We start from the raw sequence: 16,021 nt of genomic DNA, 5'->3' as shown, positions 1-16,021 counted from the left end.
TGTGCACATGTACATACACACACACACATACATACCCAGTGAGATATGCATATGGTAAGTTGATAAGAAGAGCTGTGCACGCTGCAGAGGCTTTCAAGCGACATCAAGGGTCAAAGCAGTCCCTTGGGAATAGCAAGTGGACCCAGTCTGCTGATGGAAAGCTGCCACATCTCCGTGTCTTCTAGCGTTTCCTTATATAAGTGGTCAGCTCAGGACCAAAAATAGGCAGGGTGGACACAAAGTAGACTCTGTTAAAGGCATCCTGAATTTACAGCTCCCTGCATAGAATCGTTATTAATTTGCATTAGAATTTCTATGCAATTTAAGTTGTATTCAATTTTCTTACATCCAGAACCAGCAAAGGCAGCATTGTAAGCATCGCTTACCTCCATGAGGATGAATTTCTCCTCTTCCCTCCTCCCTCATCTTCCCTGTTCCAGTTTTGCTTTCCTAGTAAGAATTACAACTAGAGCTCTAGGTTTTTGTGCTTGGGCTATAAATATTACTTCTCTGCTTGGACTACTGAATGGATTACATTTATGTACATCAAAGTTATGTAATTTGATTTGGAAAGATTACTCTTTCCCTTTCCAAATATTTCATCAGCCACTCTGCAAGTAATCATTGCTGCATAACACATGAAAATTCTCAAAAATATGACTCATCCTTTGTGTTCTTCTTTCCAGGGTAATGTCATAAATTTTAAACAGTCCTGTTTAAATAATTTAGGATAGGAATATATTGTTTCATACTTATGACAGTGGGCATAAGTTTTATTGATTATTTTTATTTTAATGACTCTTTATTATAATCCAGGGAAATCAAAGATGGCCATTAACAAACACAAACAGTACATTAAAAATGTTTTTCTTTCCAATATGTGCTAAAACAGATGTTAATATGAAGGATATGTAATCTTAATAAATCCCTTTCTGCCGGCTTGCTTTTTGTTACAGATCTAAAAGTCTTTGCATTTCAGGAACAGAGATTTTGTACAGCACAGAAATATAGTTTTATTTTTAATAAAAACAGTAGAAGTAATAGCAAATGCTTAAGAGAATGCCAAACTATATGTTTTCAAAGTACCACATATGGATTTAGCTGTGTACCTTCCATTAACATTTAAACACAAAAGGATGCATACTTACATCTCTGGAAGCTGCTTCAAAAATTGACTGCTTTTTGAGATGGCTACAATTAACCTGTGATTGTGTAATAGTCTAATAACTATTTCTTAGTAATTTAGATTTTCATGTAATTTAAATATTTGGATTTTTTCCACTTATATCCCATTTAGACCATAATTCATTGCAATAACTTTCAATATTTACAGAACCCAAGTACAGATGTTGCTTTCTGACATGACTTTTGCATTTATTTTTTGAAGTAAAAGAACCTTTACTTGACAATTAAAACAACTTTTGGTGTGGATGGCAACATTAAGAAGTGTAGTGAACAGTCAACTTGGATGGCATTTGACTGGATCCAATGTTTTACCGAGCTGATCTGGCTCACTGCACCGAATGATGCCTGCAGCCTTTCAGAATTCTCAATGATGCTGCTTTTTCCTTTGATAATAGGACTTGCACATCTATTTCTGTGGACTTGACAGAAGCTTTCAGCTTAGTTCATTAAATTTTTACAGTGGAAGCTGGAGTCAGTTGGATTTTTAGACAGTTGAGAGGTTTAGGAAGAATAGTTTTCTACCATGGAGCTATAATTTTGAAAGTATATGCTCTCCATTGTCCCTTCTCTGCAGTTGATACCCTTAAGAGGTAAATGTTTCATTAAACGGTGATGAGAGGGTTGTTCCTACTTGTTCAAATTAAGTACATTTACGATCCCTATTATTGTATATAGAAGGTTCCTATTTGAAAAGAAAATTAAGGTTACAAACGCAAGTACCCAAAAACTTGCAAATACACACAACCTGAATCCAGCCTTCTCATGCTGTTGGGTATAGCTAATAATTACATGATTATGGATTATATTTCTGTAGGCTTCCTTGCCAGTTTCAGTTCATGGAATGGACTGGGTCCACTTCGTGAGCCACTATTCGGTATTTTCTTTCCACCTCTTTGTTCAGTTATAGACTTATGCCTTGTTTTCAGCACACTATTCAAACTATTTGGAATTAATTAGCTATTTTTTTTTTCTGGTGCCCGTCTTGATAGTATCCGAGTGCTTCACAGATGTAATTATGTTTCACAACATCCTTGTGAGATAAGAGGTTGGTATAATCTCCACTTTCTGGGAGATAATGCAGGAGTTGAGGCACACACAGAGAGAATAAAAACAAAAAGCCCCGTTATTACTGAAGGTGCAGACTGAATCAGCTAGGAGTGCATTATCTCAGTGCTTTAGTATACCGTACAGTTAATCTTTCCAAACCACAGCTTCCATTTGCACTCATGAGTGTTCACTATTACTGCAAATGGGACTGAATCACAAGTCAGATGCTCGGACAAATATTTACCGCTGAAAAGTTGGCGTTAAATGACTTTCCTTATACCACAGAGGAACTCTAGAAGACATGCAAGTAAAATCCATTTCTCTAAGGCACTATTCAGCTTATCTAACCACAAGAGTGGACTTTCTGTCCTTGCAGTCTCGGCCTCCTTCTTCGCACACCTTTTGCAGTTTGCAACAAGGCAGCTGAGGGATTGCGTAGGCAGCAGCAGCCTCTTTTTTCCTGCCGCTGCGGAGCAGTTCAGTTCTCTGCACTGAATGAGTAAGATGTCCCGCAGCAATGTAGTGCAGCATGTTTTCTGTAAAGACTTTATCATTAATGCATACGCACAATGGGGCAGATCAGGTCACTGGAACAGTCTTATTTTCGACATCTCCAAACTTTGCTTGACTTCACAACCTTAAAACTATTCACTTAGTGGAAGCTGAGGTTTGGGGGAGGGGGTGGGGGTCTGACATAGTTTTGTACCACAGGGTTGTAGATGTTAATCTTTTGGCTTTTAGAGCAAATTAACATTTCTAAACAGATTATTCCATATAATTTGATGTTTTCATCTATGTAAGACAGGCAAGTTTGAAACTCTTGTCTTTATCCTTTGGGATAATAAAGTGAATGACTGCATTAGGAGGTCACTGAATTCCGTGTAGACCATTAATATAGTGACATGCAGTGTTTTGCCCAGTGAGTTTTGCATGTGTTTGCTGACAGCAAAGAAACTGAAAGACTGAAAATTTCTCAGGTTGAAGAGCAGAAAGTACCAAAGGGACTTGGGGGAAAATGATACGATGATCCAAGCTTTAGCTCCTGCTTTGCCTTCACCAACTTGTCCGCTAGAAATTTTTTGCCCAATTCTGGGTCCTCCACCAGTCCTAAACTCAGAATTGGTTTGGGTTTGCTCGCAGGGTATGATCGGTCAAATGGATCATGTTCAAAAGCTTAATTGCCTCCATCTCTTATGTTGCACCTAAATCTCCCCTCGCTCTCCTCCCCCAGCCCTACCCACATGGAGAGCAGCTCCTGAATCCCGTTCTGTAAAATTATATGGAACAGCATAACAATTATAGTAGTTTTATGTTGACTACCTTTAAGGCTACCTTGGTAGTCTTAAAATTTGAATTAGGGAAAAAGTCAAACTAGAAGGATGGGGGAAGAGGAGTGGGCCCTGTTTACCAGGAGGTTGGGTTGCTCCGAGTGCCCTTCTGGGCTCACCTGCTTGACACCTTTTATGTTGCAATGCCATGTTGTCCTTAGCTGGTTTCTTCCACTGTCACTTTTCACTTCATTTTCCGTGTCACTTACTAATGAGCTCCTGTTCTTATTTCTTCCTCCCAAGTCTTCCCTTGATTTCCCTTGATGGCTTCCAGCCCTATGTTTTTTAGTGAACCTTGAATTTTCAGGGACAGGAATGAGGGGCAGTAAGTTTTTCTTGCCACCATTCCTACTCAGAAAATCCCAACTCTCTCTCTGTTGCTTGACTCTTATACTGGACTCCAGTCCCAGTCTGCCCCAGTTATTTTCCCCATCCTTTTCCTAAAATAATCTGTTGTCTTCCTACTTTTTTTACTCCGTGCTTGGTTTCTAGCCTTTCCCTGGCGTGCTCTGATTCTAGCGCTGACTTACGGTCTTTTACCTATTTGTCAGTTTTCTACTGGTTTAACATCAGCCTTCCTTTCCAGCGGTAGTCTTTCTTTTCAGACTTCTTTTCCCAAATTGCTCTTCCTTGTAGCTGGTCCTTGTCCCCTCTGCCATCTTTCCCTGGTTGGTGTTAGGAGGGGAGATGATGTCTCCAAAGGAGAGGGACCAGGAGAAATTCCCCGCTGGCATGCTTGGAAGAGACCCAGCTTTGGTCTGAGCAGTGAGAGTGACTACAGAGAAGGCTGTTCTTGGCCTCAGTTAGAGCGTGTCCAGTGTGTAATCCTCAGGAAATTAAGCTGCAGAGAATGTGCAAACTGCATTTATTTCCACGAGCTTTTAGCTTTCAGGAATGGAAAAAGTTTTACCAAAGAAAAAAGACGCACTATCTTCTCCCCAGATTTTTAGATTCTTCTCCAGAGTATTGAGTTATTAAAGCTTCTAAGAGGAATAAGTTTATTGTGATTAAAACTGCATTGATCTGTGATTTTTGTTCTCATAAACTGATTTTTCTTTCACTGAAAGTTTTTATGGACATTGTGAGTGTGTGTGAATATGTTTGCTTAAACTGAGACAGCTAGCATGGAAGACGTCGTATGGACTGATGAAGGCCTGGCAAAGCTATCAACTATGTAAAATAAGATCTACTAATGGAGGTCCCTATAGTAATGCATGTTCAGCAATTTAGAGGCAAGTTTGATAGGAGTTTCAGATGAAAGATATGCATATAAAGTGACTTTGACACCGATGTTTAAAAATAGTAAAAAATTTTGATCATCTGCATTTTTGTTTAAAAATAATTTTGGATATGAAACAATGATGTGTTTTTCAAAGAAAGTATTCCTGCTTGAAATATGAGTCTTTAGGTGAGTTTGCTAATGATGCTAATATGTGCGAGATGAATTACGTATACATTTTGTGTTTGAAAGAGGGGTACAAAGCACTGGGTTGTAATCAAGTGACTCTGAGATGTAATCCCAGCTGTCATTGATTCCTATGGTTTTAAGGCAAGTCAGCTTGACTCTTGCTGGTTGTTCTCCTTTCTCCTCATAAAAGTCTCGTAGAAGTGCTGTGGGAAGAGTTATTACATATTTTTCCATCTTTGAGGCACACTAATATACATTTACATGTTAGCTTAGTATTAAGTTTATCATTAGACTGAAATTGCTTTGCAAATGAAGGATGATGCTGTCTCTGTTTCATATTTCTTTAAATATTCCTGGAATATCTTAGGAGTGTTTAACATACAGATCTTTCATATGGAACAAGACATTTAACTACTATGTAAACATCTGTTCTCTAAATGTTATGAATTAATTTGATTAAGGAACTTTTTGATTACTTCCTCTGCTCAGAAGACGGAGATGACGCCGGCTCTGCGGAGCAGATCGATGGCACGTGCAGAGTGGCTGCAGAGGCTGCAGCAGAGCACTGCCATCGAGTTCCGGTTGCGATTCATTCCAAATCTCCTTCTACCTCAGTCCAGATTTTTTGCTCTGTCTCCCTCTCTTTTTTAAGTATTCCTTAGCGCTATAGAGTGCAACTTGAATCAAAGTTGTCTTCTTTAAATTGTAATTTTTGCATTGTGACAGTGCTTTGTATTTGGAAGATTCAGAGTGGTTGAGGGGAAACTCCCCATCGTTCCATACACGCTTACAACGTGGAAGTTCAGGTACAGAGGTGTTGGGTAACTTAACAGGTCCCGTGGTTTCAAAATCACCCCAACCTAACACTAGCCACCACAAAAAAAGGGGCAGCCTCCCAGTCTCCTTGTTCCAAACCACACAGATCCCTTCCCTGTATTGACTGTAGTTGCTGATGGAATTCATTGAGCTGGCTTGCCTGCAGCTGGTGCATGAGAAGCAGAGGGGGAGAGGGAAAAGGACGGGTGAGCTCGTGGGCTTTGGCAGCAGCCTGCAGTTGGATGGGGTTAAGCCATCCATTAAACCACACCTCAGACCGAGGTGTCTAGTGCCCTGCTCACTGCAGCGTGCCGCACTCCTTGCGGTAACGCAAGCTACGGTGTATAGTCTACTGAAAATGCACGTTTGAGTTACCTTTTGTAGTCTTTCATAATGCAGCTGCTTTCTTGGTGCATTGGGAGTAACCTAACGCGCTTAATCGATGCGTTTTCTCTAAATCCTGCTCATCAGAAACCGGTTAAACTAGTTTGCCATTAGAACGCTCCCCCGTCCCCTCTCCTGGATCCTGTCCCGCTTTCTGTAAATCATCACCTTCCTGAGGCTGCTGAAACTTTTCCTCATATCAGCTAGACTATCGTTTATATCTTGAAACTTAAGCCCTTGCTTTCTCAACCAGAGAGAGAAAGCTTTTTTTATTTGTGGAACCTTTTCAAAGCCTTATTAGCCATGTCTTTAAAGTTCCCAAGCCCTTCATTCTGGGAGGAAAGACATGCCACTTGCTAGAGTTTCTTCATGGTTAAGAAAACCGCACTCCCAGGCTGGGCGGTTTGCTGTTTGGGAGAGAAATGAGTGGGCATGATTTCCTGATCTTTCTCGTACTGCGGTGTACACATAGTTCCTGTTACTTATTATTTTCAGTCCAAACTGATTAACAGCAGAGCTCAGAATTTACAATTGCAGTTTATCTTCCAGGGTCTCAACAAACCCAGCTCTATTTACGATACTGTCTACGGTCAGCGAGCAGCAAGGGCTTTGCTGTTGAAACCATTGCTCTCTGTACCCCTGTATCAAACACTGAACTTAGTCCTTGTGTGTAACATACCAGTCTCATTTCAGTTCCTGAAAAGTTCCTGACACTTTATTTATCAAATTTGGATATTCTGCTATTGCACTGGAATAAATCTTTGAAGGTAAATAGGTGTGATGCTGAATACAAACAAAAATGGTAAGGTAAAAAGAAGGTCGAATGCAAGTACCTAATCAGCATTGTTGGTGAACAGGTTTAGGTTTTCTATTCAAGGGAATTCTATGGAAGATAATTTTGAGAGGATGTAATTATTTTTACATAAAAATGTTTAATTTTTAAAAAAAGAAAAATACCATAACACTTTTATCTGAAACTATACTGTAGTTATAGGTAAAAGGAGAAATCTTTATTTAGCATAGAAACAAATCGTTACTGGATATTTTTATAAACAGAAATTATGATAATTCAGAAGGCAAATTGAGGGAAGAAATCTGAGCATTGCAGAGGCTGTTATTTTTCATTTTTCCCATAAGAACATGGTAGTATTGTATGGAATATTGGTGCCCAGTTTGCTTCTCACTGGGGGCAGGCTGCTTTGGAAATCCTTTTTGGCAAAAGTCACTATTACAAAATGCTAGCAGTTTCCAGCTCTGTTTCTAAATTATTGGTTTTCTTATTATTTTAAATGAAGTAGGGATAAGAAGAGTTTGAAGAATTGTTATTGACCTGAAGGTTAATCCACTGGTGATTCAGATAACACCACGCAGGACTCCCTGAGTAAAAGAGCAATGACCATAAAACAGATCTCAGGGGTCACCAAACTCATGTGGGAGGTCAGTGGAGGAGACAAGGAGGTAGTCATTTGTTTATGGATGGCCATCCTTCAAGAGAGAAGAAGAAAGTTCTGCAATGAAATCTCCAGTTCTTGCAGTAACAGTTACTTAAAATCTTAATATGAGGAAAGAAGTTGCTGATTAAACTAAGAGAATCAGTTTGAAAAGCAAAGAAGAAAAAAATCTTGTATTTATCTTGTTGAATCAGTTTACAATTAGAAACTCAATAAGCAAATTAGTCTTTTGTATTTTTAGCAATGTATGGGTTTTCGCTCTTACCCCCTCCCCCGCCTTCGCTCTTCTAAATCTTATCACTTGTGATTACTGAAGATCCAATAGAGCCCTTGTACCTTTTTGCAAAACTGCAAGGATTTATTCTTGCTCTCTGGCTCATTTCCCAGGTTTCATCTACAGAGAATCCCCTACATTTCAAAAAGAGCTGCTCTGTTCTGTTTTCTCATCCTTCTGCGGTGTGCCAGTGTTCAGTAGCTGCTCTGTTACCCCTTGGCGATGGGGGCATCTGTCGCATGAAAACACTACAGATGTTGACTAATGCCCTGAAGAAACACCCACCTATGGAAAATCCTATCTACGTCAGGCACTGTGTTAGCAGAGAGTTCTATACAGAGAATAAAACTTTTAGAGAGCTTTGGGAAGAAAATGCTGTTCAATAATTATAGCATTTTTCATTTAGATAATACCTTTTTAGTAAATGCTAGTCGGAAAAATTGCACTCTTTTTAGGCATGTAACTTACAAGTGTTTCGCAGTTTTAAGAATATGTAGACTTGATGTAGAAGTGATAAAGTTGCCTCTTTATTGGACCATTACTGTGAACAAAAGTTTACTCTTGCCACTTCTCCTTTAAATACCAGCATACTTGGAAATTTTGGAAAGGTTAGTCTGTGGGCATAAGCACTTTTTTGTAACAGATTTGTATAGTGTTGAATCCCAGATGGAATCAAAGGAGCAAACCGATTTAAGCCTTTAACCAGCATGCAAGGGTATTTTAATGAAAATTAGTCTGATTCTCCCTTTGAAGCTGTGCATGTGCTGAAAAGGAATGCTACAGATACTCCTTTAGGTAATGCTGGGGACTTATCTACCATTACTTATCTCAGATTGCTAACTCCTGAAAGCATATGTTTATTCTTAATCGATACTATAATCAACTGCTGTCTGTTCTATTATGATTTCTTAACCTTATCAACCTAGATATTTCCTATTAATATTTACATCCAAAACACTTAAAATTAAGTAACTGCTGACAAATCTAAATCAACCTAAGCCTAGTAACAACATTTGAGTTGCTGCAAACTCAAGAGATGGTCTGTTTCAAGATTTGCACAATTACTTATTTTTTAAAGGGTATAAGGAAAGGAGTTGAAATAATCTTTTGCATTATTACAATTATGGTTATTCTGCCACTCGGTACTAATGACTTCAGCTCCAGATCTGGTTACTGGCCTCCTTTGCTCCCTTTCCTGAGCTCTGTGTTGCTTCCAGAACATTGCCCAGCACCATCTCACCAGGACCCTGTTTTCATTTTCTCCTATAGTGGTTTCCCTTTTGTTTTTTTCCAGCCTTTCCTTTTATTCTTTCTCCACTCTGAAAGTCTTGTACGTATGTCAAGTCAGGAGCTCGCTTACTAATGTACCAAGTAATGTGCTTTTCCTGGAAATGCATACTTTCCGAAACAATTTTAATGGTTCCTATTTCAGGATGAGTCCTTATGTGCTGTTCTGTCTCAGTCCAAACTTACCATAAGCGGCCCAGGACAGGAAATACATCACTTTGTTTATATAAGATGAAATGCATAGATTGTCCTTGATTTGTTTGAAATGCAAATGACTGTATGCTTCATCAAGAGAACCTGAGATATTCTTTGTTATTTTATCTCCCTTTTAGATGCACTGTATTTGCCAACATCAGGGACAGCAAAGGAAGAAGCAGCTCAGGAAGAACCTGACTGCCTTGCGAAATATTTCAGTGTTGTGTGGTGTAAGGCATCAAAGAAAAAGCACAAGAAGTGGGAAGGCGATGCTGTTCTTATTACAAAAGGAAAGTCAGTAATATTGAAAGATATGGAAGGCAAAGACATTGGAAGAGGTACTGTAGATTTGCATGCTTGTGTAAGTGAACAACTGGGTTAAAATTATTGTGCTTTGAATAACAGACACACAGCTCTCTAGATAATTTAGAGTTCTCCATACCAATGTCAACCACAGGATGAAAAAACAGGGGGTGGGGTGTGGGGGGGCAGAGGAGAGACCTCAAGAAAGCTTTATCCTTCCTACATATAAGGCAGATGCATGGGGGAGGCTGGGGCAGGCTGGATAACATTATTCACAGAAACACCAAATGCTAGTCCAAGGAGAGGATCTGGAAATGAACGGCTGTACTATTTCAGCAGAGATGCCAAATGAGGGATGAGTAGTTGATTTTGGTTGCTCACATAATGCATTGGAGAAGGTATTAAAATTAGGGGAAAATATACAGGTAAGTTCCTTGTAGATATTCCAGTCAGTAGTATGGCAACCGGGAATGTCAGAGGTTGGATCTGTACTTTTCAGCCAGTCAAACAGCTAAAAATATTATCTTTGTCGGAAAGACAAGCAAACAGCAACATTTTCCAGCCAAGCCAAAGTCAACTGTGTAGCAATTTTTAGTCTTGTAGTTTTAGCAGCAGCTGCTGCTGTAAGACTCAGTTTGGGTTGATATCAGTGTTAAAAATAAGACTTGCAAACTATAGGCTGCAGTCAACTTGAAGCAGTCATTTTTTACTGAAAGCAAAGCAAGAATTAACTTTGCTAACTGAGCCAAAGATATTTTGTAAGGGAGTAGGATTGGACAATGTTGCTGCAAAACATAATTGGATTGATTTTAGGGCTGAGATGGCTTCTCTGCTCTTTTGTTACAATCATGACATTGTGAGCCTTGTTAGGACCAGGCAGTTTTGATTTGCAAATCAGTCTGTGACTTAGAAGTTAATCTGAATTTATGTATAGCAAAGCAATATATGTACAGACTTGCTTGTTTTTGAAAAAGGCAGAGAGAAAGAGAGTAATGCCTGGAATGCATCAGCCACCACCCTGTTGTTCTTGTGTTTTTTTCAAGTCCTGTCTTCTTGAATTAGCAGAAAACACAATAGAAAAATGAATATTCTGATTTTTGCTGGTAAAAGTCTTGTTGCTGTGTTTGATGGTGTCAGGGAGCACAATGATACCAACATCATTGGTGCTAACTTGCCCATTCAGAGTTGCTTTCAGTGCTCGTTGATTCTAAGGAAATCATAAATTGACCAATTTAAGCAGTGTAAGTTTTAAATTTCTGCTATTATTCTACAAGCCCATTGAGTGAGAAGAAAAGGTCTGGTAGTGGTGCTTACCTCCAAAATTGCATTTTAGTACTAGGAAGTTTACAGTGAATGTGAACGAGCATCCAGGATTATTGTTTTTAAATGGGAAGAAAAGGGCAAAGGAAGTTTTGGTGTTGTTTGGTTTTTTTTTTTTTACTTAGGCATACCAGGGCTGGATCTAAGAAGGGGCATGGGAACCTAAAACCAGCACAGGCTGTAGCTTGTTTTCGAGGCAGCAGAACATCTTGCTTTTCTCCCCTGCAAATGTCCTAATTCCTTAATAATGTATTACAATTCAATAAAAGAATTTAGGAAATGCTCTCTTGTAATTTGCTGTATGTTATAGAAAGAGTTATTTCTGGCAGCTGCATAAACATTTAAGCTTTGTAGGTTTGGTTTTTGCCTTTCCTAAGTTCCCATCTACCCTTAAAGCCCATCCTGTCTTAGAATTAGACTCTTTAGACCGGAATCCAAAAGATCGTGCACAGGGATACGCCTGTATTCAGTATGCTCAGCTTGAAGCTATGTAGAGGCAGTAACAGAAAACAAAAATGCAGAGCAAAGGAGAGGTCATAAATGCTCTCTCCAGGCACCTCATTTAGGAAGGCACATGCATTCTCTTGTGTTCTGGCATCTTCAACTCTTCCCTGAAACCAAGTGTTCTTCTTTCAAGAACCAAACAAGGATCACTGTGTGCTTTTTGCACGCATTTAGAGGAGGGGAAGAAAAATATCTTCCTTTCCCTTTTGGCCAGACTATTTTTCAGCACTTGCTTAGACTGTGAAACACCTCAGTAAATTTATTCTCTTAAAGGAATTAAAATCTAGATCTTCACCGTCCAGCCCTTTGGGAAAGGCACCTTCCTAGAAGTGGGAGACCTGAGCTTTGCAAACAGCTCCCAGCAGTCTTTATATGTAGTGTTTGTTGCATAAAATGTGTAAAACCTTTGGGAGTTTCGCCTCTTTCACAGGTGAGTGCTTTAACTCTGGTCTACACAGTCCATGAAATGAACTGAATGAAAATGCTTTTCATTTTTTTGGCCCAACTAAGGATCCAAGCCTTTTTATTCAAAGTGGCACAAATTCAACAACTGGGGTAAAGAATGTTCCTGCTTCTAATTTTGAGGTAGAGATGTGGCTTTGACCTCCCTGAGTTAAGAAAAGAAACTACATATGTCTCCTGTTTCTTATGTGAGAGCTTCAGCCACTAGAATGCTGCTTAAAATAAGGAACCACCACTCTTTCCTACATCTTTATCTTAAAAGAAAGTGGCAGCTGTAGCTGTATTTTTTAATGAGATTAATAGTATGTGGTAGCTGCTCTCAGAATGCCCACCCGATAAGAGTCCCTAAGGGGGCATAGAAAAATGCATCAGCTCCCTGATAGGTTTTTGAATGAGCAAACTATTGAGTTGATTGATAAATCCTGGCAAAAATCAGGCATATATGTTTCAAAGCTTATGTAGCGGTAAAGATTTCAGATGCGTATGAGTCCTTAATTCTAAAAAGCTAATTTAGAATGATTTTAAAAGTAGAATAATCTGTCTAGATCAACAGCAAGAGGGGCTAGTGGTGTTCATGTCAAGGCATGAAAGGAAGGAAAAAGGACCTAGAATGATCATTAGTTTTGAGCAAATTTAAAACTAAGGTAAGCTGCTAGATTTTAGGATATGGGGCTGTTTTTTGTAAATTCCTTAAATGGATATTTGACATTCAGTAGAACTGATTGTGGATGATGATGATAGAATATTTGCTTATATATACACATTCTGGTATACACGTATACGTATTCTCTTATCTAATTCTGATTATTAGCACTGAAATGTCAAGCTCTGTTAAGGATGGAAAGGCTTTATGGGTTCATATGTGTGACAATTCAAATGCTTAAGAATCAAATACCTGTTTACAGTTTTGTTTTTTCTTCCTGCAGATGAGTACAGATATTAAGGAAGTAGTTTTTGATGTGTTGTCCTAATTGCTAAATTTTTATATTATTTTAGGTACTGGATATAAATCTAAAGAGCTAGACAGTCTTGATGAAGGCCAAACACTGATGGTTGGAGGAAAAGAAATTGAAGTGATGGGTGTAATTTCAGCAGATGACTTCATCAGTGGCAGGTGTTTTCAGGCTGGAATAGGGACTCATGACACAGTCCCAACTGCTTTATCTCAAACTAATATGAAACCATTCTGTAAACCATTCAAAAGTGTCTGTCAATCCAGTACTAAAGAGAATATGCTCAAAGATTCTCAAAGCCACAAACCTCGCCACGATCCAAATGCTTCAAGTAAGATTCAGGTTTTTAAGTTTCTTTAAACATCCTCTGGCTCTCAGAAGAAGTTGAATGTATAACCAAAATTTTCTTGTTCCACAGTGTATGACTGAAGTATTTCTGACATACAGTACTAGTGTTTTTATCAATATCATGTTAGGCTTTTATCATGCCTGTTTCTAATGAGTGAAATGCTCTGCACTGCATAAAGGGCCAGAAGGAAGATCCAGAGAACTACAGGCCTGTCAGTCTGACCTCGGTGCTGGGCAAGGTTATGGAGCAGATCATCTTGAGTGCCATCACATGGCACGTACAGGACAACCAGGGGATCAGGCCCAGTCAACCTGGGTTTATGAAAGGCAGGTCCTGCTTGACCAACCTGATCTCCTTCTATGACAAGGTGACCCATTTAGTGGATGAGGGAAAGGCTGTGTGGATGTTGTCTACCTGGACTTTAGTAAAGCCTTTGACACCATTTCCCACAGCATTCTCCTGGAGAAACTGGCTGCTCATGGCTTGGACAGGCGTATGCTTCACTGGGTAAAGAACTGGCTGGATGGCCGAGCCCAGAGAGTGGTGGTGAATGGAGTTAAATCCAGTTGGTGGCTGCTCACAAGTGGTGTTCCCCGCTTCTCCAGGGCTCAGTATTAGGGCCATGTTTAATACCTTTTAATACCTTTATCAATGATCTGGACGAAGGGATCGAGTGCACCCTCGTTAAGTTTGCAGGTGACACCAAACCGGGTGGGAGTGTTGATTTGCTTGAGGGTAGGAAGGCTCTACAGAGGGATCAGGACAGGCTGGATCAATGGGCTGAGGTCAATTGTATGGGGTTCAACAGGGCTCAGTGCCGGCTCCTGCACTTGGGTCACAACAACCCCAGGCAACGCTACAGGCTTGGGGATGAGTGGCTGGAAAGCTGCCTGGCAGAAAAGGACCTGGGGGTGAACGGGGTAGGGGCCAGTCGATAGCTGGCTGAATATGAGCCAGCAGTGTGCCCAGATGGCCAAGAAGGCCAATGGCATCCTGGCATGTATCAGAAATAGTGTGGCCAGCAGGAGTAGGGAAGTGATCGTCCCCCTGTACTCATCACTGGTGAGGCCGCACCTCAAATACTGTGTTCAGTTTTGGGCCCTCCGCTACAAGAAAGACACTGAGGTGCTGGAGCATGTCCAAAGAAGGGCAGTGAAGCTGGTGAAGGGTCTGGAGAACAAGTCTTATGGGGAGTGGCTGAGGGAACTGGGGTTGTTTAGCCTGGAGAAAAGGAAGCTGAGGGGAGACCTTATTGCTCGTAGAGAGCAAGAGCTATCTGAATAGCTATCTGAATAGCTACCAAGAGCTATCTGAAAGGAGGTTGTAGTGAGGTGGGTGTTGGTCTCTTGTCCCAAGTAGCAAGTGATAGGACAAGAGGAAATGGCCTCAAGTTGTGCCAGGGGAGGTTTAGATGGGATATTAGGAAAAATGTCTTCACTGAAAGGGTTGTCAAGAATTGGAACCGGCTGCCCAGGGAAGTGGTGAAGTCACCGTCCCTGGAGGTATTTAAAAGACGTGTAGATGTGGCACTTCAGGACATGGTTTAGTGGTGGACTTGGCAGTGCTAGGTTAATGGTTGGACTTGATGATCTTAAAGGTCTTTTCCAACCTAAACAATTCTGTGATAAGTTTCTCATAGTTGTTACAGATGGCTGTAGAAACAAGTTAGAGTGTTTTGTTGCTTATCTAAACAAGAAGTACTCTTTTGTCTGTCAGTAACAAACCAGTTAGGCGCTATATTCTGCTGATGGCTTTATTTTTCAGGTGGAATATAAAAATGAATTTAAAAAAATGTTACTAAGCAGAGCAATGCATATTAAAAAAAACCACGTTTGTTCTACATTCTTACTATAGTTATACCTCCATCCTACTTCTTACCTCATATCCTGATACTATGGGACTTTTCAAAGCTGCTACCTGGCTGCTATGTAAATAAACAATGAAATCCCAATCAAGTGGTAATTAGTGATATCATTGGCCCTTTTGTAAGAGCAGCCTTATTAACACCAGCTTCTCATCTGAATTCAACTTGATTATGTTGTATCTAAGAAGGTTCCTTCCTGTGGTTGCAAGATGATACTACATTAGCTTTCTAACCTAAAAGCTGGCAAAGACCTGAAATATTCAACACCCAAATTAACTTCTTTGTTGTTTTTGCACTAGTCTGTCAAAAGGTATGGTTTATTCTATTTCTTTGTCTCCTGTGACTTTTCTTCTGGTGAATTTGAGTACTGCCTATGAGATTTCCCTAAACTGGCTGATATGGAGAGCCCTCAACACATCAGTAAGTTGGACTCCCAGTCATTAGTGTTGCTTACACAGGAGAATCACATAGTTTATTTAATGCCTTGTTGCATAAGCTCTTTTTGAAATAATGGAGATACTTTCCTAGACCAGGACCTTGGGACTGGAGCATTCAGAGGTTTTCATGTTGAGGTCTATGCCAATAGCTGATTAAAATGCAGCTTCTTCAAAATGGAAAGCCATTTATCCTTGTGCTTAGCAGAACAGAGCACAGTGACAAAGATGTAAAGCCATGTCTTCTACGTATGATTTCTAAGCTTTTAGTCCATTGCTCATCTAAGCCTTGTTTCTTCCCCATCTCTGAGGCTGCAAAATTTTGTCAGAAAAGTTACCTTTTGTCACCACTGGCTCTTATATATACAGGCATGCAATTTGATGTCATCCATCAGAATTCAGCCCTTTGTCAGTAGGAAACAAAATCTCCCTGAATGATACAAGCCGTCAACCAACC

At 39.9% G+C, this 16,021-nt stretch overlaps 1 protein-coding gene across 1 annotated transcript in view; it reads left to right on the top strand.

Annotated features, from left to right (window-relative positions):
* The window catches only part of RAD54B (RAD54 homolog B), a 68,947-nt gene that overhangs the window by 32,957 nt on the left and 19,969 nt on the right, over positions 1-16,021 (top strand). Inside the window, exons 4-5 of the mRNA XM_075494944.1 lie at positions 9,513-9,713; positions 12,961-13,248. Coding sequence (XP_075351059.1) covers positions 9,513-9,713; positions 12,961-13,248 — 489 coding nt within the window. The remainder of the gene's footprint in view (positions 1-9,512; positions 9,714-12,960; positions 13,249-16,021) is intronic.

Source organism: Mycteria americana, chromosome 2, assembly GCF_035582795.1.
Source record: "Mycteria americana isolate JAX WOST 10 ecotype Jacksonville Zoo and Gardens chromosome 2, USCA_MyAme_1.0, whole genome shotgun sequence".
Classification (NCBI taxonomy): Eukaryota; Metazoa; Chordata; class Aves; order Ciconiiformes; family Ciconiidae; genus Mycteria; species Mycteria americana.
This window is presented reverse-complemented; position numbering and strand designations above follow the sequence as displayed.